The 26936-nt window shown below is 44.3% G+C and overlaps 1 protein-coding gene across 4 annotated transcripts in view; it reads right to left on the reverse strand.

Moving 5' to 3' along the window:
- LOC126921897 (nephrin-like) overlaps positions 1-26936 on the reverse strand; it is a 99254-nt gene that overhangs the window by 32380 nt on the left and 39938 nt on the right. For 3 of the 4 annotated variants that reach the window (XR_007712592.1, XM_050733912.1, XM_050733914.1), the window contains 3 exons: positions 18633-18743; positions 12940-13167; positions 5280-5431 (listed from right to left, as the gene is read on the reverse strand). Coding sequence is in view for 3 of the 4 variants with exons in the window: in XM_050733912.1 (XP_050589869.1) it covers positions 5280-5431; positions 12940-13167; positions 18633-18743 (491 nt within the window). In the remaining variant the exon portion in view is untranslated. Of the gene's footprint in view, positions 1-5279; positions 5432-12939; positions 13168-18632; positions 18744-18945; positions 20475-26936 lie in introns of those variants that run through there. The other variant, XM_050733913.1, reaches the window with a different exon arrangement.

Genomic DNA, 26936 nt, shown 5'->3' on the forward strand with positions numbered 1-26936 from the left:
CAGTCGTGCGTTAACGGAGTATATCTGTTCTTTCAACATTTAATTCAATTTACGTTCCTACAGCGGCATGAACATTTCAGTAATTTTTTAGCGCGATATTCTCTCGTACATTGTCTTGCTTTTCTATCGTTCGACGTTTGCCTGATTGAGATATTTGAAAAGTCAACAACGTATCTTGGAGAGGGACGCTGAAATCTCGTTAGGAGTTGGCGTTGAATCGGGAGTATTAATTAGGTTTGCGCGGCTTTCCAATGACAAATGGTAACGAGAGTTACAAGGTGACGATTCGCGAATTGCATCGCGTACTGGCGTAAAGTTAGGCGAGGCGAGGCATGGCGAGAGGAGGAGAGGAGAGGCGAGGTAACGTGACGCGACACCGGCTATTATCGTCGCAGCTTAGCTATTATTCTTGTTGTCACCATCTCGAACGGAACGTACGACGTGTAACGATCTTCCTCGTTTCGACTAATGGATTCTACGAATCAGGTGGTGTCACTCCGGTCACCGCGCACTTGGTTGCTAACGTTCTCGGCAAGTTCGCTCTCTCGACAGGTACAAAGTGGTGCGGCAATTAAACGCGATACGTATCTGCTTTCGTCGAGATTTCCTTCGCTACCTTCTGGATAGTTGGGCGTTCGACGTACAACTCGTCGTAAATCGGTTCCGATTCGAATAGTCGTGACGTAGTTCGAGTAAGCAAAAGCGCCAAAGCTCTTTGAGAAGAGAAGGAGACGGTCGGGAAACGTCATCGTCATTCATAATCGCTGGAAATTCTGCTCGTTAACGCTTTGATCCGCTGCTATGTTTTCGAAGCACTCTTTCTGCTCGCGTTACGAGCTTTCGAGTCGCGGACGTTTCAATGGCGGAAATACAGCAGCCTACACAAAGATATCGTTCCGTTTTCGCCGACGCAGCACTACGACCAACGGTTTCGCTTCAGCCTGCCAAAACGCCCTCGTAAGTCGTCGACAGTTATCCCCCGTCGTTTGGAGGATCGTTAAACCTTGCGTCTACATTCTCCTACTACACTCTTAATGATTTTGCTATGGATCTTTGAACCGAATCGAAGTTCTTGATACGTATTATTAATTATCTTTGGCGACACGCCCTAATAACGGGTCACGTACGACTATTGAATTGTCCACGGCTTCGACATGTTCGTTTCCAGGTTACATTTGTTCGAACATCATTATACGTGTGGATTCAGTGACGGTCACTGATGGCTTTGCTATCAATCCAGATGTTCCTAGATGGATCGATAGCAATTACATGGATGCACCCGGTAAATTATTATCAAACCGTCTGTCATATCCATGAAACTATTAATCTAGGCGTACTGATAACATTGACGTGACGATAAATCATCGGAGTCTTGTATTTTCTATGAATATGGCTACTCTGACGTTCGATATTAATTTCTGCGTTCAGTGTCGAACAAAATGCGAAACAATACGTGAATCACCTTGTTCCCTTGTGCCGCGATATTTTGTGTCGTCTCCTCTTTTTTCCAGTTTTTCGCGGATAATTTTCCTTTTCTTTGTTTGATTTTTAAAATTCCCTTTACGACTTTGTTTCCGCGACGGTGCTTTACGTTCCTACGTCGCTCTCGTTAAACGTTTCCACTTCGAACGTTATACTTTTTACAAATATCCTTATCTTCTTGACGAACTTGACGAAGTCGAACTTTACATATTCCGTGTGCGAGCTGACCCGTCAACGTTTTTCGTCGATCGATTCGTACACAGTTCACGGTTATGTCGTTGCTGCTTTTGTCGCTACGAGTTACGGATGCGAACGAGCAATTGCCGAAAAAGGTATTTGTTCATCGGGATAGAGCGCTCGTTCTCTTCGACGCCTGAACAAATTAGACGAACAAGATCTAGAAGAAAAATGACGTTCGGACATTGATGAAAAACCTATCAAACGAAAAAATCAGAATTTTTGTCGTTCCATCGACTTTTATTGCACGACAACCGCGTTAGCTATTGATTTTTTAGAAGCCTGGCGAAACTATGTTGTAACTGTCTTCGAGATACAGCTGCGGGGTATAGTTTTGTTGCAAAGTTTCCCAAAAATGGTCGAACAAAAGTGATCGGACGTGGTTCCTAAGTAGCTAGTTTCTCTAATCTCTTTCACACACGGATAATTTTTCCTTAGACGAATCTTTAGATTTCTCTTTGTTTCGTTCCATAATATTTCGTTTCCTTTATATTTCGACAAGCACGAGTTCGCTTATACAGGGATTATCCCCTGCGCGATCTTTCAAAGGAAGGTAAGTCGATGGAACTTTTAATATCGCGATAGTCAAGAACAATCGACGTGATTTTCTACCATTACCGTAATTCGTTCACACCACGGACCGCTATGCCGAGTAAAAAACGCAAAAGTCCGTTTTCATCGATCATCTCGATGCAGATACAGTGAAACGATTAAAAATATAACGCGCTCCATGTGATATCTGATTGGAATTTAGATAAATCGCAGCGACGCGAAGCACGGTCAATCACGGGAAAAGCATGGTAGCGTTATCGAGCGCACAAAATTATTAACAATACTGTAGTTACATAAAATGAATTAATTGCAGTAATCTCTACACCCGTGTGTTCTCTACCAGCCAGCCGATCATATTGATTACGATTGTTCGCATAGTTATATTACACGTTTAAAGAACAAACAAATATCTAAAAAATTCTAGACGATATTGCTTAAAGAAAATATTTGATCTTTAACTGCCGCACCGCGATAAACATTTACTTTTTTCGTGATAAACAACAAACGAGTTTTCGTATATTGTTACGCGCTTTGTCGTTTTCACGTATACCCATGGACCACCGGTTATGGTTGAGCGAAAGATCTCGTTCAATAAAAATAAGCACCGAACTGACCGAAGCATTTATTTCGAAGCGAGTATAACCACGTTAATTAGAATAATACGTATCTCAATTTATTTTATACTATAATTTACGAGATCATCTCGCGTTTATGGCAAGCGAAAAATAAATCGTAGCTAGCTTTTGCTTTTTTTTACGTTTTCCATTCTTTACGTTTTTCCTCTTTTACCGGCCACAAACTATCTTTATGCGGAGCTTTATCGGCTGTACGAGCTCTTTGCATTTTCGCTGTAATTTTTATATTTTCAATCGCATGGTTGCACGTCGAAGACAAAGACGACTGTTTCGAAGCGATCGAATTGCGAAAAGTTGAAATCATGCTAATTTATTGGGAACAAAGAGATTAATTCGTAGAAAAATATAAAACGTACAGAGAGTGGGCGGCCGTGTCGTTGGCATGCCACACGGGCTACCATTTCACCGTAGCTGCCGCATTGTGACTCCCGTATTTTGTTCTCCTTTTCCTCTTCCCATTCCTCTTTGTGTCGGTGTTTTCCTATTCGGCGAATAGCACGCGTACGCGAGCGTCTGCCTTTTCAGAGCGACGGCCAACGAATCAATGATCCATCCTAAAACCAAGACCCGAAGAAACATTCGTTTCCCTTAAACATCAATTACGTCCCGTCCAACTGTTTGCCACTTTCCGGGAACAAGTACGCCTCTGACTAGGATTACGCGAGCTCACAGAGTTTAGTTTCCCTTACCCGATGGCGCGGGGTTCGCAACTTGTCGATTGGATCTAACTTGCGATCGGAAAAGTTGCAGGGAAAAATGCCGCCGTTCTCCGAGTAACTTAGCGGATATTTTCTTAATGAAAATCGATCGTGTTCAGGCGTATCCATGGCCCATCTTCGATGATATCTAACTATCGTCACGAATCTCCGGTGTAATATATGGTGAAACTACTGGGATCGATTACCTCGTTGAAAACCAGCGTCGAGCGTTCTGTTCGTTATTCGCCAACCCAAGAAATTTCCAACGTTTCGCAACGATGTTTCGTGGCTAATTTCACGCGAAATTTTGCCCAAGCGATGTTTCATCGCGGAACGAGGTATAATTGATTTTTGGTAACTAAAGTTTGACCGTCGTTTTGTCGCTCCATTTTATAGTCGTATAGGCTATAGTTTCAAGTTATTAAATTGCCGAGCGAGCCAGCGCCAGATACAGGATTGTTTGACGTTTCAATCTCTTCGATTAACTGTGCTGTCTGCGGGACCAAGTAATATCGTTAGATACACTTTTTATCGGAAATCCACTTAGTCAACCCATCATGTGACCTGGGGATTAATTCTATCGAGACAACGAGTCGTCTAATCTCAGCGGAAGTGCCGGCCATGAGTCGAGTAAGCTTTCCAAAGGATTTCTCGTTACGCGTTTGATCCTTCAGGCTCAACTTCCGCAACGATCTACCCTTGTTTGAACTTTTCTAACCTTCTCCTCCTTTGTTCCTCTATTTAGACGAGAAAAACCAGAAATACAAGTTTCACCAAACCCAGACCCTTCGAGATCGAAATCTGCCTTCCTCCTCCATCTTGTCATCTTGTTGTCATCGTGGATCACACGAACGATAAGTGGAGGATGATTATTCTAGCGGAAGATTGATAGAAAAACACGTTTGTTTGATAATGGTCGTTAAACGACTATCGGGTTGGCGTCGTTTCAACTGTTGCTCGATGACATTCAATGCCGATATGGTCGTCGACTATCGTAATGACCTCGGCTAAAAGGGGTGAAGCAACGTTAAACGAGCCAACGCGTTAGTCTATGAATTACCAATTAAATACCATTGCTCGAGCCATATCTTTCGCTTTCTTTCTCCCTCGCGGTAGCGTGGTTTTCTCAACGTTGTTATAAATGGCGCTTGTATTTATCGCGTTGCAGTCAGAGCGCAGAAATAATAAATTGGGTCGTCGATAGAAACTGCAAGATCGACGGAGGGTTGACGATAGCAAAGTGTCGGAGAAAGTAGAAACAAGATATACGGAGGCAATGTAAGGGAAATGAAAGTAAAGGCAGGAGGAACGTGGGATACGATAGAAGCGATTTTATTTTTAGAGACCTTTTTACGCCTTGTCTCATCTAAAGTTTATTCTGCTTCTTAGTATCGTTAGTACGGAATATCGTTATCGAGATGTCGTTATTTTTATTTCTTTCAAGTTCGAGAGAACGATTTCGCAAGCAAGTTGACAAGGTGTGCATCGATCGATGGAAACGTTTCGTCTCCCAGAGGGAATATCAAAAATCGTTCCATTTCGTTCCGCGCCATTACCATAGCTTGCCACGATTTTCTCCTGTTCCGTTTATTTCGCCATTCGCAACGTTTTGTTTTATTTCGAGCGCATAATGTTATAATTGTATCTGAAAGATTATAATCTGTCTTCTACTCACGTTTTTAATGGTCCTCTTGAGTTGTTTAGAAGCCTTCCACCAGGTTAAAACAGCCGGTGGTTTCGATCCCGTGCTCTGACATCTTGTTTCGTATTTCTTCCCCGCTGATAGGATTTTGTCTTTGCCCATAATTTCCACTTTCAATGGTTTCACTGAAATTATCGGCACACACAGAAAGTATCAAAAGATATTCTTAACGAACAAAAGTCGAAAATTTTACAAGATACACGTGGCAAAATTTCTTTGATAATTCTGGAACGTGATAGTCGTCGTCGTGATTTCATTCTATCTTTAAAAACAGAGTGGAAACAGTAAGAAGTTGTAGAAGTACAGTACGTGAAGTGAAACGGGACAACGAAACGTACAAGAGCGCGTCGAGTAAGCGTAAAGAAAATGTTATTTGCGAAACTTTTCGACTCGGTTATCGGGACAGCATTCTACGAAAGATTTCGAAGAGGCCAATTTTCAGGGACGCGAGCGCGCGCCTAAGCGCTTTCAGTTTCGTACACGTCCCGTTATCCCTCGATTGAATCGAGAAATAAAACGGTTTCAAAAGAACAAAAAAAAAGTAACGCATTTGAGACTAGATAGGATATGGCGTTTTAACGTTTTAACGTAATTAATAACGATTACATTACAAATTTCTGCTTGATTGCGAAGCTCGGTTTCACCGGTGGGCTGAAGGAGAAATAAAACGTTGCAGGCGTCAGAGAGTTTCATCGTAGATCGAGTTGACAGATGCCTTTCACAGCGAGGTCTTGGCTTGTTATTAATTAGATGACGAGATTGCGACCGCGCGCGGCTGGCAAACGGGAAAATAACCGAGCATTAATTAAACGTTCTGCTCGGTCCGCACGCTCGAAAACCGTGCGCTGACGCAAACCAGGAACGGCGTGGCGTGGTGCGGCGTGGCACGGCATAGCGCAGCATAGCTATTCCTCGTTACCGGCCTGTAATTATCTGCCATTGTTCGCGGCCGTTAAAGCGTTCGTTACTTGGTGTCTACGCGTTCTCGTCGTCTGCAAGTTCGCGGTCGGTAAGCTGAATCTTTTAACCGAGTCGATTAACGATCGTGGAATCTTCGTTTCCGACTTTCAAAACTTTCTCCCTTCAGCTCGTTACCGAGCTCTACGGTTCGTTTTGCCGTTAGAAAGATTTTGATCGCTTTGCAACTTCTTCGACTTTACAGCCCGCGGAGATAAATACAGTAGAAGGCGACCGCGCATCGCGGCACCGCCAAAGATTTTCCAACTTTCCACTGATTTCTGCAAGACCTGAGAGAAACTTCCTCGAGACGTAAATTTACCGTACGACCAGACTCTACGCTCCGGACCGGTTGAATAATCATCGTTATTTCTTCTCTCTTCTAGCACATTCTTCCGTTGTTTTTCTTTTTCGTTCCTTTCCTTTTTTACATTTATCCAGTTCTAGCGCTTACTTTAAACCGGACCTTTTCTCCGTATCGTACAGTTTCTAATTGAACGCATCGACCGCTTAAACACGAATGAACGCTTCGTTCGCTGAACGAACGTTTACCTACTCGCGTTGATCAAGTGCTACGTAGAAAATCTAGATCTCCGGTAGTTGACGTTTAAGCGATTATTTGCTAGTTTGCGGGTCGTAAAATTTATTTCTACGTATTTTCCGCGCACGAGACAATTTTGGCGGACGAAATTTTCGTTTAGCGGTGCAGTAAACAAAAAAAAGCGGAGAAAAAGGAAGGGGAAACGACACGTTATGCAGAGAACCGGACCGTCACTCTAGCTAGTTGAAAACTGTGTCAGAGTCAGGCTACGCGACCAACAACTTTTTTGTTCGCCTCTGTCCACAATTTTGATGCACTTACTGATCCTGACAGTATGTTTCGAAACACCAGCTTTGTTCGCTGTCCGAACAAAAAGTTTTCCCATCTCGTGCTCGTCTCGCCGGAAATTAAACCAAGACTTTTGTCGATTGCTCGCTTTTTTTTCCTTTCGTCTATCACGACTCTAAACATGTCAAGATACCACAGATATATCGTATTATGTTTCACCGTTGAGGAACTCCTCTTCAACGATCAAAGGAAACTGTCGCGTAAACGGAGGATAAGCGTTAATAGATCGCGGAAAAGACGAATCGAAAAGTATTATTCCTTATGACGACGCGACGTTTCGCTATTGCCGTTTCAAGGCAAGTTTTTGGAAATGAACAGGGCAGAAACAAAGATCGATGAGAAGTGTCGGGAATAGGTTGTAAAAAGAGTGGAGCATGGAGTAGGACTCTGTGCAATGGCGTACAGAGGTAAGAAAGGAACGTCTGTGTAAATAGAACTCGTAGGAGCGAACGAAAACAAAAACAGACGGAAATTAGTGTGGGTAAAACTGCGGAGTGTTTAATTTGTAAATCAAAATTCATGTCGTCGGGTGGAAGGGCAGCCGAGAACGGCTCCTCTGAATTTGACTCGCTGCTTTTTAATACCCACACCTCAACTACGAGATAATCTTTACATTTTTCTTGCCGCCTCTCTCGACATTACCTCTTGGCTACCGTGTTTCCGGTAATTCTCGCTTTAAATTCATTCAAAACTCTTTGTACAGCGACAGGACGAGAGAAATACGAAATCGGGCTACAGACAAGGATGTGGAATTTCGCCAGCCGCCCGCGACAGTTTATTTCGACGTCTTGCCAGCGTATTTATGCGTTTAATATGTTTCACGGTTCGCGGGCTTATTACTGACGAGGGAATAATGCGTCTCACGCTGGGGAAAAAGCCAGAGTCGGGCTAAGGAGGAACCTTGCAGAGGTTGAAAAAAAGAAGGGCATGGGGAACGAAAAAGGAGAAAAAGGAATTGGAGAGAAGTTTAAATGGCTCGTTTGTCGATTAAGTCGGTTAGCTGTGGAACGAGCGAACATTAAAGAACGGTCCGTATGCGCCGATTCTGCGAATTGTCGACTTAAGTGAAATTTTAGCCAGATCGGCCACGATTTTAAGTGATATTATTGTCATAATTTGGCAAAACCGCAACTCGTATCGTTTTCACCAAAGCTACCGCTAACCTCTTCTCGCTCTTCGCTTAAACGAGTCGCTGGGTCTGTTTAATAAGCTTTTCCAGCAGACCACGCCCAAATACGATACGATCGCATTTGCGACTTCACGAAACTCAACCTTTCTGTCGAAATTAACCAAACTTTCCTTGGTTTCGCGCGACTGTTCCAACGTAATATCAATGGTAGGGGTCAGGTTTTAGTTTCGTTCCTATCGATGCAAACTTTGTTATTCTCACCGTCTCGTCGAATCGGTAGCGGAACCGAAATTGGATCGTGTTATACTTTTGACTCATCGGGGAAATACACGTTTCGCAATGATAATCGTACGAAAACAGGAAGTTATTAACTTGCCGCGAGCTCGGTAAGGTATTAGGAGCTAAAAGTTGATTAAGTTCGTTCGTCTTTGCGAGCGTTTGCAACGCTCCTGTTCTTAGTTGTCTCTCGATCCAAAGGTACATCTGCGAGGATTCGCGGTTGCAAGATTCACTACTTCGTGGGTCTACGCGCGTCTCGAGTTTCGTTCTTTTAGTAAAATTTTCCTCGCGTTCCTGTCACGCGGTACGAACAATCGAACGATCTCTATCCGCGCGGCTTTTACACGACGGTCCTTCATCTTCTTCTATTTTGTTTTATGCATCGCCGAACAAACGTTCGATGAGCGCCCGAAGACGACAGAGCAGGAAAAGTTGAATCGTACGTCTGATTATTATCGATGGTCGATTATTACCACGAACCGAGTGATCGATTAGCAGCTCGATTCTTGCTTCACTCTTATCGCTTTCGTTGATATTCCTTTCTATGAAAGACTAACGAGCAAACGAAGAGAGGTTCGGTAGTTTTCTTACTAATTAACGGGAACTCGATGACGGTGGATTGGTCGGTGGACTTTTGTCAAATGTGAGTTCTTTGTTGTCATTGGACGTAGAAGTAGAAACGTGAGATTTCCCGACTGGTTAACGAAGTCGAGCAATTTTCTTGAGCGGCGTTCCCCAATTCCACGCGCTAATGAAAATGAACCACAGAGAGAAAATCTTTGGCAATGTCGCGGTCACGTAGCGTTCGTGTCATCTTCGCGTCACTCGTTACTTGTTAAATTGGTAAACTATCACAGTGCTTGCGGATTTATGTATATATCAGATATACGTATATCCTATATACATATGTATGTATATCGGAAAAGGACGTCGAACTTGCGAGAGTATACCTCCAGATGTGACCGTCACCCTCGAATCTTACATGACGATATTCCGATAATTCCGAAATATGCAGATGTATTCGATGCAAATGATAAAGACTCGGCCGAGCCAGGTGCATTTTTGGTCGGAGAGAGACGCATGCCGGCTAGCTCTTCGGCTCGTTAGAATTTCAACTGTATCGATCAAGAATCCTCCAATTATCCGATGTACGCTTCATCGGTCGTGCCTCCAATTAGTCTGAGATTAATGGAAGCAGAAAGACTTCATTTTTATCCCAGCTGCCCTTCTCTCGAAAGAATAATAAAACCGTTGTTCGATTCATATCGAAGGCAGCTAATTTCCGAGTATGTATCTGTTTCTTCTACGGTTTTATATAGCATGCATATAGCACGTATGTATATATATCAGCGAATCTTGAATCAGCGAATCTTGGCTCAAAGAATGCAATCTTGAAATAATTTATCTCGTTTCTTTGATTTTATTTCTCGCTAATAGCGCAACTTCCTAACGATGTTATTAGTATCGAATCTTAACGCGACGTTTGCTCGAATATCCGTACTTGTAGAATAGTTCGTGAGATATATATTTGCGTGAAGTTTCTACGTAAGTTTACGCGTTTCTTATCACTGATGAAAACACGTGAACGCGAGGCGTTCGACCAAGGCGAGGCGAAGGTACGATCGATTCGTGCCCACGTCTGTCGTCAAGTCGTCTCTTCAACTCGTTAGACTTTCGAGTAGTTGAACGGAGTGCTTGTCGATCATTCGCCGCGTGCTTCATCTAACTCAGTCCAATCAACGAATAATCGAGCATCCCAGTTACCAACTCCGTACGAACGATTCAGCTGGGTCGTTAGGCATCGTGGAAGAAAAATGCAAGGTAATCTTGGTCCGATTAACCATTCCACTTTGTTATTGCTTACGCTTTAGTCGACAAGCGGTTTGATGTTTGCTATCCCGTGTACGAGCCAAGTATCGAAAAGTCGATCTAGTATCGTGTTTCTTTGCAAATTGCTGACTGCTTTAACGGATAACTCGGGTGAATGGCGATTGTTGGCGTGTTACATGGCGCCGACGAGAATGGGCACGTGCTAGAATTGTAAACGAGCGTGCAAGCAATTAAAGTTTTGAAAGTTTTGAGTAATTGGTTAGTGTGCTTTGCAAGTGTTCGAGTTTGCCAGGGTTAGATGTTAGAGTTGAAGAGAGTCGTGGCCAAGTCGATTACTCGTTGAGTCCGTAAGTGAACGTTAAAGCGTAGTCCGTAAGTGTGACTGGGGATGAAGATATTGAAGGGTGTAGGATAATGGAAAGTTTAGCGAGTGGAGTTTAAAGAGTTGCGTTAGTGTTGTATTAAAGAGGCGATCAGTGTTAATATCCAGTCTCGCTCAGCTCGATTCTTCGAGTAATAGGATAATAGATACGTATTCCTCGTGGGAAAACCGATTTAAGGGATCTATACGTAAAACAACGTAGAGGAAAATGGAAAGCGAAAGGCGACGAAAGATTTCTCTGTTTCGTCGAATTTCCCATTTTTAACGATATTTATGACGCCATGGTCTAAAGATGGTTTTCATTTAGCGCGTATTTCCCTAGCGCGTATTTCCCAAGCGAGTCTTTTACACCATCATCGCTCAGAATTACTCGATTCGGTTTCTTCTTGTATCCGACGAGCGGTAAGACCGTCCGCGGCGCGCAATTTAATTTAAAGTTGTTTGTCCGATGGAAAAGTTTCTCGCGGGATGAATCTCGAGCGTACCGACGAGTCGGCCAGCAACCCGGTGCTTATGAAATTATTAATATTAATTTCCTGCATCGACTGACATCTGCAATCGCGGTTCTGTTCGCCGAACCAACCGGAGAGTTTTTAATCGGATCACGAACTACCGGAGCTCTTAATACGCGCAGAGAATACGAAAAGAGTCAGCGTGGACGTTCCGCGTCGAGTCGCGTCGAAACTTGCCCTTCTTTTCGCGCGAGAAACCCTTTTGGATACCAGGCCAATTGCGAATTTTAAAGAAAACGTTGATCGGCCCCTGATGAAAGTTGGGTTCGAAACCGCTGGCGGTTTAGAGCGCGCGAATATCAAGGAGAACGAATCGAAGTCGATATCGTAAAACGATTCGTAGCGACTTTAATATCGGTCGTCAAAGAAGCGTCGGGATATATCGTCGCTTGTGTTTCTCTTCTTTTTCGATGATTATCAATCGGTCGCTTTGCTGGGATTAATTCGCTTTCGTCTGATTTTTTCTATTCACTATTTCATCGACATTTTCGCCCGATAAACAGAAAGCAATAAGTCGTTCCTTTCGACCATTCAAATCGCTAACGGGTCAGCTGCGTCGAAAGGAGGCAATTATTACGATGTATTTATTCGATGACGTTTTTCTGTTTCATCCAAGATGCGAATACGCGTTTCTTCTCGATTATCGTCGAAGCGCGCAGCAATGGTTGGCGTGTGTTGGGTAAACGGTTCCTCTTGTAATGTATACATACATATGTGTACGCATTTCATAAAATTTAATTGGACATGGTTACAGGTATACCGATTCGTACTGGCGCACGTTGCGGTTTGCCAGGCGATTTCAGAAGTAACGTTATTAATGACATCAGAGTCCTGATTGCCTTTCAAACGTGATTTCCAGTGTTGCGCGGCCGTTGGTTGTCGAACATACTACACATACCTCTCTTTCCGTTATAATCGTTTGAAAAATGTTTCAATTTCAGCTCGTCGAATCTAACTGCTGCCATTGATATCGCCGTTTTCGAAGTTCGTTCATTTCGGTCAGATTTTATGGGAAAAAATCCGTCGTAGAGAAGTTGGACGCGCGATGGTTAAACGTTCAACCGTTTCTCGATTCGGATAAAAAAATACACGCACAAACACTCGATATCCGTTCCTCTCGTCCGAAGAACTTTGTTCGCTTTTATGCTATGTGCGATCGCGCGCGTGGAACTTGCAAAAAAGTAAAAGAGGAAATAAAAGATAAAAAGAAAGAAAAATAGAGCGAGAGAGAATACTTGGACGTGTACGCGTCGGGTGAATGGGCACGACGAAACCTCTGTGCCGACGGGACAAACACTCGAGTTTCGAACCAAGCGATTTCCTGCATCACGGGTAATTAGCGCCGTTAATTATTAATCATTTCATTAACATAACTGGGTTGGCTTTCGCGGCTAACGAAGGGGCAAATTACCTACTGTTCTTTTAGGCAGATAAAACGACGTTATTGAAATCTTCTGTCTTTTGTAGACGACTTAATTGTCTTAATTGCGATCCCCTGGTATTTCGTTCGTACCATCGATTTTTTGAATAATGTTTTTAGCTATCGGCGGTATTCTAAACGTGCGTACTCGATCTTTCGAAAACGGGAAGAAGGGATAGGAGGAATCGCGATAAAGAATTAACGAGAATGGGGGAAATCGAGTCATTCCACTTACTGTGAAGTTCGATGATAACGGCAGTAGTGGGTGGCGGTGCTAAATGAGTATTGCTTGCTTTGCAGAACAGTTTGGCGTGGTAGTGACTTCTCGTGAGACCCTTCAGCGTCACATTGCTTATGGTTACGACGTTGGTTTCGCCTCCTGGCCCTTGGGTCTCCCGAATCTCCGACGGCGCATCGATTGTCTGCGACTCCAGAAACCACGTGACTCGGGGTCTTGGTTTACCTAAATCGAGCAGACAAGTCATCTTAGAACGTACACAAATCACGTGACTTATGCATTTGCATGCCGCTTTAGTCATCAGCGAACGTGACAACCGAATGAAAATGCAAACAAAATTACATTCATGGAAATCTTATAGGAAATCTCAGGTATCGCAAGCTATTTCGAGAATTATTAGAATCACAATGTGTCGAGTTCCTCCGTACAGAATTTATAATTCTTATTCCCCTGAAGGACGTATATACGATATCGATAACGTATCGTTACTTTACACGTTAGTCGTATAAAGTTTTCCCGTTGTTTCTTATATCTAGTTGGTATTCCGGTGTCTTTGCGTCCCAGTCTTATCGCTGAAATTTCATTTATGTCGTCGTTACGCTTTTTCCCTATTGCCGGAATTCTTGATTCTTCGGAAGGTTAAGTTTCCTAGTTGTTAGAATTCCCTCTGCAACTTCTTTTACCTCTGGTAGAATTCTTTTCTCGAATGTAAGAATTTTTCCCAGTCGCAATTTCATCAGGGTAGGTTGTACTTTAAAAAGGTATCGCCGAAGGAAAGCCCGTCGACTGAGCCTCAATGATACGGCATTTTCTAGCCTTGATCCGGGATGATCACACACGAAAGTAGTTGAAACCGGAAGCAAACTCTGAGAAACGTTTACCGTAGCGAAATAGTCGATAGAAATGATTTTCGAGAAAGTGACTATTAGTAACCACTGACCGAGCAGGGTAAATGGACCGTTGGATACTCGACCAAGAGCTGGTTGTTGGTAGCGTAAGAAAGCTTCGGACACGCTCCGTCACTCGTGGGAGAATCTAACGGCGTCGATGCTTGATCTATCGCTGTTTGATGTTTTACTTGGCAATCCCGCAATATCGTTGATCCATATCTGACGGAGTGTTCTCTATCGCTTACTCGTAACAAGCAGGTTGATCGTTGGTTAGGACAATTCGAGTAACTCGTCTAATCCGAGTAGACGACGTATCGAAACTGTGTCCATGTTTACGAATGTGTATCAGAGACTCCGAGCTAGTCGTCAATCACGTCGCTCGACGGGTCTTACTCGGCCACAACATTAGCGATCTCGATAGTCTCGATGTACCGGTTATATGGTCACCTAATTCTCCGAGTTAATTATCCGTGCAAATTTGTCTCCTTGAATCGCGAGTATAGAAGGATCCCGATGCGATAGAGTCGGCGTATTTTATCACGTAAACGATGGTGTACTTCCTGTATTTCTTTGATTAGATCGAAAATATGTATACCTACTGTATACACGTAGTAAAGACGAACGCGATCGCGAACCTACAAGTATCTCTGGATAGATCGGTTCGTTTCGAAGGTGAATTACGCGGCCGGAGAGCTAACAGTGACAGAAATCGTGGCTTGTATAGTTGAAGGAGGAAACCGGTGGAGGGAGAAATCGAGGGTGAGTGTCACACGCTCTCGACTTTCCGGTAGGCGAGATGGGGAATTATTTCATTGCTTCTACGAGAACGGAACTAGAAAAGGTGGAAGTAAGGGGCCGGGGATTTCTGGGGATAGGAGGAGAAGGATGTTTATTGCTCTCCAGGTTTCCACCTGGTATCATGGATGGTACACAGGTATATATCACGAGATTCGCGAGCTGAGTACGACTTGCTCGTAATAATGCTACGCGACAGCGAAGGAAGTACAATAGAAGGCGAATTTTAGTGGCTTTCGACCGCATTCGCTACATTTGTAGCCCCGACAAGTCCCGATCGTTTCGTTTACTCTGTACGAATTTCGTTAGATATACATTGATACTTGATTTTTCTGTAATTTTGATTCTCGACAGAGGCAAAGTTGGAAATTTCAGAAAAGCCTGGCGCGACTGTTTGCTCGTGGACGCAGCTTGAAACTGGAACGTTTCACGAACAATAGAGCGCATGGTGTTACGCTGAGAGGTTCCTAATAACGCAGCTAAGTTTAGCTGCCACTTAAACGATGCCATTTATACGATTCAAGTTTCAAGATTCGTCAACGAGGCAGCCTTTCCGCGGTAATTAGTCTTGTTACGAATAGCGATCGATCCCCGCCCCTTTAAGCTGGGTTTTTGACTTTTCGATAACGTTTTTGCCTGAATAAGTGTCCTTAAGCGAGTCTGTCCCATTCACACCGGCGGAATTTGCTGGAAATCAATTACCGCCGCGATTCGTCGGGAAATTTCATAGTTTGTACTGATTTTATTTTCCTTCCCGTCTTTGCAGTGGAACGCTAGGAACTTTAAAAACGCCGGGAAAGTAAAGATCGAGCAAACAATGAAAGAGAAAAACTGCAGGATTCGCTAGTGTTGGTCCGCGAGGTTAAAGCAAGGAATACCGTTAGCCGCGAGTCACGTTAAAACAAACACTTTACTCTGACCTGCTGTAGAATTACTTTCGTGCGGACGTTTTAACAATGCCGAAGCAACGCGCAGCAGTCGAGGAAGGTGATGCGTGGCAAAGGCTGAAGATAGTATATACGTGTGGTATCTACACATTGTGCGACAACAATGAGTGCCACAATGGACATCTCGCCAAGGTGTGTTAAACATCTCGATCGCGCATCGTCACGATCCTGTTTTTCATATTTCGCGTGTATTGTAAATTGCCGAAGCAAAAACTCGCTCCAAACGAGATAAAGTAAATCAAAATTCTTATTTGTAAGAGATTATCGGGGTTTCTTTTTGTTTCATGGATGATAGAAGAGTTTCGGTTTGCATATAGAGAATCGTGTCTAGTTTGTCTCAGTTTTTGAATACTCGTCTCTTTGCAACAGCGCTTCACCACCGCCCTCGATGTCCGACCTTAATTGGAAGAAAAGAACGTTTGGTCGCGCAGTGACCTCCCATTTTCTGTTGTTTTATCAAAGACGGTAAAGGCGGTAAGTCTGAGAAAGAATCTACGGAACTTAGGTCTCGAGTTGATAAAATTCCGAAATTCCGATCTTCTTTACTTCATGAATCCTCTTTTAACCAACGACCATGACGTACATCGGAGAAAACACACTCGTAGAAATAGAGCCGCTGGAATTTTTGGAACCTCAACGGTCGACGACGCGACGCGATGCGACGGCTCGCTGGTTTTTTATGGATGCACCTTTGTTCGCGAAGCACTTATAAAAAATATTTCAACTATTCTACAAAAGTTTTTCGTAAATATTTCTCTCGACACGGTGAATGCTCGTTTTTGCCTCGTTTTCACGATTCGTGGAATCACAGGGTGGAAGAAAAGTCGTAAGCTTTAAAGGATGGTCGGTCGGTCGGTCGGTCGACATTTCGTTCAAGTTCATCCGACTGGTTTTAAGCTCGCAGCCAAATAATAATCGCTACTTTGGCAGCAATACCTTGCCATCGCGAACCCAAATCTGCCGTTGAAAACGATCCCGACGATTATTCACGTCTTATGCCAAGTTAAACTCTTACCTTGAATTTTGAACACACTGCAAGTACTTTATCATATATCTATGACTGTTCACCTTTTGTACGCATGGTTTTTGTACAGTTGGTCTTGACATGGATTATACTTTGCGCTAAATCGCTTTGCGGACTCGAGCCGTTATTATCTTTAGCGATAAACAACTCGCGCATTGGTTTGCTCGATCGTAATCCATCAAGCAGACGTAAGTTTCGAACTTCTTTGTACGGAATTGGCAATTTCCAAAGGAGAGTCGGAACAGCGGCAGTGGTTGCGAACTGCAGTGACTCAGGGACGATCGTGAAGTAAGGAGAAAATATAAATTTGTCGTAAGTCGCTGCATAGACCGGTGTTTGACAGTTCTCGTTGGTTACTCGTATCTCGTTCGGATACCATGAAGTTTGGCCGACAATGCGAACCTTCCGGAAGTCGTGGGTCACCTGTCCGTGCACATGGAAAGAGAAAACTCTCAGAGTAAGTTGGAAATTCGTTTTCTCCTTGGAGTGACAAATCGCTCGTCCGAAGGACTGCAGGGTGAACGGCTGGCTGGCCCGACGACTGGTTGGCTGTGAGCTGTAAGTCGTGTAATCTTCCTCAAGGACCAGAGGAAAGAGCACGGGAAGAGAGAACGAAAAAATTCGTTGTTGAATTAAGGAAAAAGTTCCGGCAGAGGCAGTTTCTCGTTAATCTTTCAGATTCCATTGCTCGATGTAATATCGAATGTATAATGAAATTAAAACATTTTGGTTTCACGAACGATGGAATATTTCTGAACTTTTATGTGCAGAACAATGTCGATAGCGAGTCTCTCGGAAATTTACCTCGATTAAATAATGTTTAATAATACGTTTGCGATTGGCATATCGCCGCTCGAGGGCTTTTTTCAATTTTCATCTTGCGTCATTATCGTCGGAAATCGTTCGGTAGAAAAACAGTCTCGAATTCGAATAATTTCGTAACGGTTAGTCTCTGGATCGTTCACGTTCGGAAGCGTTGCGCGAACCAAGAGACGATAATGTAAACGGATTTCTTTTTCGCTAACGATCGATGCATCATCGAATGAGTTAAGAAGGGTTTGCAAACTCGAGACACGAGGCTGTACCGCGAAAGAGAGTACCGCGTCGAAGATTAAAATTGGCGTCGATCCAGAGAATTTGTCGCGCAACGTGACACCTATCAGGCGACGAATCTTGGAAAAATCGCGCTGGACTCTTCTTTTTCCTTTCTTCTTCTTTTCCTTCCTCCTTGGACTTTTCGCCTATTTCACTTCGTATTTTCTTCGAATAAGCGAATGCTGGCTGTAAATGGAATTGGCTTCGCTCCAGTGAATACTCGCGGTTCAAGGAAATAGGATTTTTCGTCCGGCGCGCAAGATTCGAAAGACGTTTGCGCATTCGTCACCCTTCGTGCTGCGTTTTACGCGCGATTACATATACGTGCAGATTTCCCTTCTCATGGTAGACGTCGCTCGCGTCATGTCGCGGTTTCGTCTTAACGCGACTTACATACCTCGGAACGTATCCCATTGATATTCCGCTGTCGTATTTTATCTCCGTTGCTATTTTTTCGAGAAACAGGCCCTGGGAGACTATTCGTTTGACTGACGTATCGATGAACGCGAAACGAGACGGCACGTTGTACCATTTCTCTATTAAATTTTGCCAAGGAACGAGTCCTCTCGAAGAAGAAACCCAGTTTTAGCGCTGTCGTCGAGCAATTTGATCGAGTATGACGGATGCTCGGTTACTGTCCGCCAGGTTTTTATAAACGATGCGCAGCCACTTATAATAATTCATCCCTCTAATCGGCTGGAAGCAATTTCTGGCAGCGATCCATTATTCCCGGTATTAGAAAGGAGGCGGACTTTAGTCAACGGAGTTCCGGCCAATTAATCCACAGGGGCGGAACATGGCGACAGATTATTTTCTCGCGAAATAAATGACAGCTCCGACACGAGAGTGCAAACAGAGGGATACACCGTTTTGCAAGATTGTTTCGGAAGCCGTTCGGTCGTTAATCTCGCACACGAAAAATTTACACTCGACGCTTACCTCCGTGAACCTCGCAGACAAGGAACAGGTCAGCTCCTTCGGGATAGGCCTCGAGAAGTTTGCTCATGTCTCTTCTCTTCGCGTCGTAGATTATCGGCTTCGCTGGCGGCACTGTGAACAGAAAGGGAGACCAGGTGAGCGGCGACGCGTTCCCTTTTCTCAACCTAGACCGATAGAATCGAATTGGAAGATAATTTGGGTGAATCGAAGGGTCCAGGGGTCGGAAAAAGGCGACTGATAATAAGGGTAAAACGAAAATGGAACAACGTGCGATCGCGTCACAGTGGAACGAGACAAGGAAAATCACTTCTACCTGACTCTCGAAGCGAGGACCTTTTTCTCTCTCGCTTCCTTTTATCTCTAGGATTCTTCCGTCGATCGACTTGGTCCTCGATACAGCCCAAGTAAACGCAAACAGGCCGAGTTTCATCCTGACGGCGTATTTCGCTCGATACTTGATGGAAATTGCCTCTGGCTATCGCCGCGACCATGTCAACTCGAAGCGTACATCCACGCTTTCCGCCGTCCTTCTGTTGTAAACAGGCACCGAACAACCGAGTCTTTGTCCTTTTTTCAACGGAACGAGACGAAGAGGAAGCGAGATTCGCGACGTCAGGAGTAGAGAGATTCGCTATTGTAAAACGCTGGAAAAGACTTCTGCGAATATAAACTCGATAAATCATCGCTGGGAGTCGACGTCACGTGTAGCCACAGCGAACGTCGCGTTCTGATTGTCACGTACGTGTCACTTTACATCGTAGATTTATAACAGGCGAGAGAACGCTGGTCGTGGGTTCCTCGATCTAGTGAAATTAAAAAATGAAGGTGCAAACGAAAGTTCGTTCGTTTTACCTGTTTGCTACGGCGTTTGTCCGCTGCATAGTGTCACTTTTAGTGAGATAATTGCTTCCCTTTATGCAGGCCGTAATTGTGAAACTATCTCACTCTTTCCGCAATGAAAATAATCGAGGCGTTTTGGAAGAACTCTTCTAACATCCTCCGAACGACGAACAAATGCTCTTCTTTGCACTTTCATCTTTTAATTGTAGTGGGCAGCGCACGGGTATATATTTGTCTCTTCACGGTGCCAAGTAGATCGTTTCCCAGACAGGTATGGATGCTTGGAACGTTTTTCGCTACGTCGTTGTTTCCAAATTGTACCCGTCCGTCTATTTTTTCCCATCGACGATCGAGGAACGCCTTCCTAATCGTCCAGATTGAACTACAATCGCAAAACTGCGTCGCTGAATTTGCGAAGCGATTACCAACGAGTTTTCCTTTTTGCATCTTCTCTTTCGGAACGATTACCATTTCGGCGCGGATGCGAGCCAGTCACGGTACAAAAGTTCTAGAGCGAAGAAAGAAGCGAACGAGTCGCCGATCTCTTAAAGGTGCTCCAAAGACGTACGTCGTAATCTCGACCGAGATTACATTCGGGCTGCCCAAGACGGCGGCTTAGCGGCACTAATACCGGCATTCATAGCGCGACCCTTTATAGCGCGTTTACTCGCCGCTTTGACATCTTCTAGCTGGTCTTGCCGTTCCTTAAAGCGTAGTGTTCCTTCCACTGGCCATTGTTCTTCCGCCAACCGTTTCGTTCTCCCAGGAAAACAGCATTCTGCCCTTATTGTTTCGAATCGAATGTTGAATTTTCCGAGGGAATATCTGGCTCTTCGAACAAACTCCAGTTGTCAAATCCTATAATATCTCTCGTGGGTCTCCACATTTTCTATTTTTTGATATCGGTGTATTCGCACTTCTTAACTGACAAGTGGCTTGTAAGGTGAACGTAGACGAGGTAGATAGTTTCCTCTATGTACGTGATATTTTCGCAAAATAGTCGTTACGTGTTTTGCAGATTGGTTAGCAACCATAATTTACCGTGAAACAACTCGTAATTGTACATCGTATTCCGCGGGATCGTAATTTCTTGTCCTTGGATGCAAATTTTTCTCTATCCACGAAATCTTATAAGAATGTTGCTCACGGCTCTCTCGTAACATTGCAACATAGTCGGTTCTCTTGAGAAGGCTTTCCGCTGTTTGCAAAGCAGCGCGTAAATAAGCAAAACTCCGGAGAGCTCGATTTACACTGTTTCGTGCGTTGCTGGTTTTGCAGAGGCGGAAGGTTAGACGCGGTTCGCGCGGTCGCGATATAAGATGCTCGCTTGCTCTTGACTGAATCCTTTCGCCAATCCTTGCCTTAGCCACCACGCTAGCGGTAGCTGGGTCAAGAAGGAAAGGTGAAAGGCGAAAGGTAAAAGGTAAAACGAGGGGGAAATAACGCATGCGAAGCTCGGTCATAGCTTGCGTTCGCGCAAGCAACCTGGAAAACTTTTACCCAAATTCTAGTCGACTGGAACCGGAAGACGCGAGTCACGAGACGCCGATGATTCGTCCGAATCTCATCGTATCGGGGGAGTACCATAAAACGGGGAACGGCTCTCGGTTTTACGTCCGTGTATATCGCGGCACAGACCCTCTGGCGAATTTCGATCGTAAACTTTTATATCACGGTGTCGGGGGAATTACGTTGAAACCGCGCATCGTGGCCTCCAAGAGATAAGAAAAACGACGAATTACGCTGCTAATCCCACGACTAAATACCCAAAGGATCGCCGATGTTCTCCCGATTCTCGTACATTTTTCCTTGGGCAATCTGCGAACAGTATAAAAAAGTCTTAAAACTCGCGACTGGCTCGACCCAGCGATTCCATGCTCGCCACTGTCGTTTCACTTTGAATCGTATACGGTGATTCGATGTTCCGCGATTGGACACGCGACGCTCGAGAAGAAGCGAGAATTTCAAAGTGCAGTTTCAATCTCGTCACGTTCGATGCGTTCGTCGATTTTGGTATCGCTAACACCTCGTCTCGTTCCTATATTCGTCCAGGGTGGTTTGTCTCTTTTGGTCGGAGAGTGCATCGAAACGATGCGCGCCATCGTCGTATAGTCGAAGCGTCGCATCGCGTCGCGTCGCGTCGAGCTGTCGTTCCACACCATCCGACTACCATTTGTTTACCCATGCGTGTTTGTCCATCTCTGTGTGAATATTCAGTCGTATGTATGTATATGGCTATACTGCTATACGTTTTCAACGGAGGCTGCGTGCAAACCGTTATGTGTAGCTACATCGATATAGATATAGGTAAAGGTATAACCGACAGAGAGCAGCTATCACCTTCCTTGCCACGATCCGGATGCACCATTTGCAGGATATTCTCCGACGCTATCGGGCCGCGACGTGCTCGGCCACGTACTTCCTCTTTTCCCCTTCGTGGACAGGTACGTGCCTATAGATTTAAATTTGCCATTTGTTCTCGCATCGAAGTTACGTTTCTTTGACTTTTTATATATATCTGAATTACAGCGACTTTTTTCTACCTCTTTTTCATTCGGGTATTTTGCTGTCTAAAAAGTTTTGACCTTCTTTCTTCGTTCGATTTTCCTTCGATCGTACGATGTTCGGAAATATCAAATTCTTTCCGTTTCACGGACAATTATCTATCGCGATTAGTTACGATACGGCAAACAAAAGGGAGAATCGATGGTCGTAAATGCTCGGAAATTACTGATTCGCAGTTTATAAACGGTACACACCTTGATCAGTCGTGGAAAATTCGAATCACCGATAAATAATGTGGTCGCAAGTTAGCGTATTAGCGTATTAACGGTATTATCCTGGAAAAGTTATTGACAATGTGACGTAATGCTCGCGATATTTTAAGAATTACGAATATTACCGTGCCACTGTCATATATCAAGAACGATATTTCTATCGATTGCGTTACCATCGCCTGGTAACCATCTCTTTTTTTTTTTGGCTTCGCCGTGTATTGATCAAATGTTGTGAGAGTCAGCGATATATAACACCGTGATTCGATACCTGTTATGGTAATCGAGACAAATTTTTTTGTCCCTACAAATATTTTGCAATGTTTCGAGTCGAACGGTTCGGCAATTTTTATTTAATTTCGCGTCGGTTGCGCGTCACAAGCACGCAGCGCTCTGAATAAATCTGGCCATGGAACTTTTGAACTCGCGATAAAACGCGGTGCTGAGATTTAAATAGCCTCTCCGTTAATAAGAGTCGTAAAAATAGCAATCATCAGTTTCGAATATATTTATACGTGTTATGGCTTTTGTTTATTATCTATTATCCATTATCGGAGGGTGGACAGATGGTCGTTTTCAAGGTTGATGAATTCAATTTGACGCTCGATTTTGGCCACACGTTTCTTGTCCGCGGCACTTTAAACAAATGCCAATCCGTCGGGAATACAATTTGGTTACGTTAAGCAAATCGTCGGCGGCCAAGCGAGGGTAGATTGCCAGATAACACGGAAGCTCGAAGAATATTTTACATTTGACCGAAAGCGTGCTAAGCTTACGAACATGGAAAGTATTTGAACGACTCGAATCTATTGAATTTCTCGCGGCGGCGTTCTCTTTGTACGCTATCCTCGGGACTCGGTAGCGCAAGTGTTTAGCAGCGGTAGCAGGTAGGCAGACGTGTGTTAGGTCGAGCCATAGAGGTTGGTCGAGGAACACACCACCGTACCATACGGCGGCCACGTAACGATTACCGTTAAAAATTTAGGAAAATTCCCCTGTCGTAGGTGGAAGCAATATTGTTTTTATGCGAGCATGCCGCAGTCATGGTGCCCGTTATATGCTATATACGCTCGTATATGCGCCGCACGTATCACTTTGTGTATTCTTCGAAACGTTCCTGTTCGCCGAAATTCTACTTTCCGTTGGATTTTTCAGCAATAACTTGCGACGAGTCTACACGCGCGACCCAAACGTGCGACAACAAACGTCCATCGTCGACGAGTAATCGTATTCGTCGTTCACTTTACATTCGCCACGCAAGGATTCTTATATTCTGCAGGGAGGATCGCAGTCGCTTTAGCGACCTACAAACAGGGTATTCAGGTTTCAGCTGGGAATTTGAAAAAACGCAACCACAGCTCGAAAATTGTTGCCATTCTTTCTCACGTTCGTCGATTCATAAATTTTTGACATTTGTAACCGGAGTCTCGGCTGACGGCGAAGTGACGATTCAGGTCTATATTTTAATTAAAGAGGTCTGTGAAGCTTATTTACAAGCGCGCCGAGAGTTCAGAGATCGAGAGCGATTCGCGTACACGTTGGACGAAAAAACGTTGCACCGACTGTCTGGCGACGGATTACGTTTCCAGAGTTTCCTCTGCAGTCGTACTTTGTTAAGTTGGCCGTCGTACATTCGTTACGGAGGAGTGTGCGTCACAAAAGTCCGTTTCTCGACGCCGATGTCGCACCGATGAAATAATTTATACGAAGCAAGAGAAACGACCTTCCGCTTTCTGTGCGAGAATTAATAATTTTGCCGGTAAGGCAGCCAGTCCGACAAAGAACCCGTACAATTTCGCTGGACAAATTATTTAACGCTACTGCATCACGCCTTTGTGTCCGTACATACATACGTCTTTTTGTTCTGGAATTTCCACTTTCTTCCATCCAGATACGTTACGTTTACGTGTCGTCAATGTTCCCTGTTTTCCTGTTGAAGCAATGAGACAATCGCCGGTTGAGGAATTTAGCAGTGGACAAAAAGGACGAGTATCGTATCAGGTTGTCCCAAAAATTTCTTTCGTTTTATAAGGAAATAATAAATGCACAACGTTTCTTCTTTTATATTATTTTTGTTCCATTAGAACAAAATGGATCGTACGTAATTCGTATAAAATATTATACAACAAGAAGCGTTGTTCATCTATTATTTCCTTATAAAACGAAAGAAACTTTTGGGACCAGCTAATACATGGGGCGTGTCGTTAAAAAATGATAGCGAGAAAAAAATCCAATGCGAGGACACTGACAATCTTGTTTGTCTTGCTTCTGCCGACCGACAACTTCCGCGAAAGTAATTAACTCGTCGGAAATGAACATGAATCGACTCTGTCTAATGTCCGTGGAACGGCGGATATATACACTGCTTCCGTTGCGTTCTCTTCTAAAAAGCAGCTTCACTTTGGAACGTTCATTTTTGTCAGGCGACGGTATATATAAATAAAAGTCGTGGGATAAAAATTCCTGCATGAGTCTTTCTCTGCCGGCTCGGAATGGAAACACCATGGGCGTTTTATGGTTTGCACCTTCTACGGAAATTGGATGTTTTACGAACGCCGCGGACTCGAGATGAACGTGACCGAGGAAGACGAATCGAAAAATACCGTGCGAGAGTTCATCGCTTTTCTCGCTGCTCTCTATCCTCTTCTCCCTGCTCTCGATACTTCTTCTCGTTTCTCATACCTCTTGTTTTCCTTCCGCCTTTCGTCGTCCATTTTTCTTGTCGCAACGTCAAACGTTTACGTTTGACAAGCAATCCTCGAGCTCGTATCCAGAACGAAAGAGACCGACGACGGTCCGTAACGTTTCACCGTGGAAGTCCGGAAGCCCGTGATCGTTTGCTTTTCTTGTCGTAGGTAATGGCTACCCTTGTCCTAGCAGCCAGGTACGGTCTCATCGAGATAATTTCCGGTCCCGAAGCACGATACGTTTCGCGCAACATGCAGCGTGTTCCCACGCCATTCGTTGTACGCGCGCGCCCTTCTTTGTTCACGTAAATTATTCCGACGTTTCCCAGGTCAGGAAGGAATCTTTGGTATCGCGCGTTTCTATCTTTATTCTTCTTATTTTTGCAAACGCGACACGCGCGTTCCGCAGCTTTAAATCGAAGGGAAGACGCACGGCTACCACGGATACATGGAGCGAGTGGTGGCCAAGCTCTTCGGAAAAGGGATAGCGTTCCGATCCGTTCTCTCAGGCTTTTCTCTTAGCGTTTTCGAAAGAGATCGGTAGAGATCTCGGAAGTTGGCGTAGCTGGTCCGTACAGAGCTGCTACGAAGCATTACTTTTCCTCGAACGTTCTTTCGGTTTCTTCTTTGTGGATTCTTTAGAGGGAATTTCTCAGCCAGCACGATCCGTAAGCAGCAGCATTCCGCGCAACTTCCTATCGTGCGATCAACCAAACGAGACAAAAAAGAAGAGAAACGAGGAGAGGGTGGCGAGAAGAGCGAGAAAAAATAGATGCCGGTGAACGGCGAACGGATTATCCGACCGCTTTGAATTCTCAATCCCGCGTGAAATGCTTCTTCCGCTTTCGAAGACGGCGAGCTTCGTCTACTTTTTCTCTTTCTTTCTTTCTTTCTTTCTTCCTTTCTTTCTTCCTCCCTTTCTTCTTCGCACAGCCGACAGAAGAGGCTCTCGACACAGATGCAAAAAACAAAAGCGATATCGAGCGTAGGAACGCCGCCGCTTTTCGTTCGCGGAGAATGCCTCTACGTTGCAACGTTTGCGGCTCGATTCGTGCAACGTCTGTAGATAATAGCCGCATATTGCACACCGATTTAGCGACCGGATTTATATCCATACGGAAACACGTCCATTCGAAACACCGAAAAATCCACTTTCTCTTCCTCTTTTCTGTGGTTGAAAGTAACGATGCCAAAGGGAAATTGGACGGAGAGCTTTCGTTAAATCGTCGGTTCGTTTTATGGATTATCCGCAGATTTATTTCATAGCAACGATTAACGCGAATATCAGTTTTATGGTTATCCTTGTGATCGATGTTGGTCGGTTCGTGCTTCTTTCCGCAAAAATGTCAACGATACAAGTTTACAAGACAATAAAGTCCGTTACAGCCGAAGTTGTAGGCGGCGTATCCGACTGACGCGACGTTAAAGCTAAACGATTCAGCGCGATATCGAGATACATCGGATAGACGGCGATTCGCGGTTTCGCAGTTAGTCGCTTCCATCGAATTTCTCGTTTCGTCTTGCGATATCGTCTTTCGACAAAGTCGCGTCAAATTATGTCGAAATTTGCTTCTGCTCCGATATATTCGATCTACGTCGATACGAGCGTGGCCAACGATCGGTTTGGAGTGGGAATAAGACACCTCGCAACGTCTCGAATTTACGATGGAAATTTTGCAAATAGGTCGAACGTTTGCCTGAGCTAGCGAAAACAACGCGGCCTTCCTTATCTGTAACGCGAATTCTCCACAGGTTTGGTCGGATCGAGAGACGGCTTTCGATTTCGCGGCGATTTAACCAAAACAGAATTTACTCGGCGTTGGAGAATCACGCTGTTTCTCGCACGACGATAAATTCTCTACCGCAAATAGGATCTACCACCAGAAACGTTGCTATGATCTATATACTCTCCGAATCTACGAAATGATTTTTAGAAGCTTGCGACAGCGATCTTTCAAAGAAGTGGAAAAGTAAAAGAGATAGTCGCGACTCGAAAAGTGAAA

The sequence above is a fragment of the Bombus affinis genome, chromosome 11, assembly GCF_024516045.1.
Source record: "Bombus affinis isolate iyBomAffi1 chromosome 11, iyBomAffi1.2, whole genome shotgun sequence".
Taxonomy (NCBI): Eukaryota; Metazoa; Arthropoda; class Insecta; order Hymenoptera; family Apidae; genus Bombus; species Bombus affinis.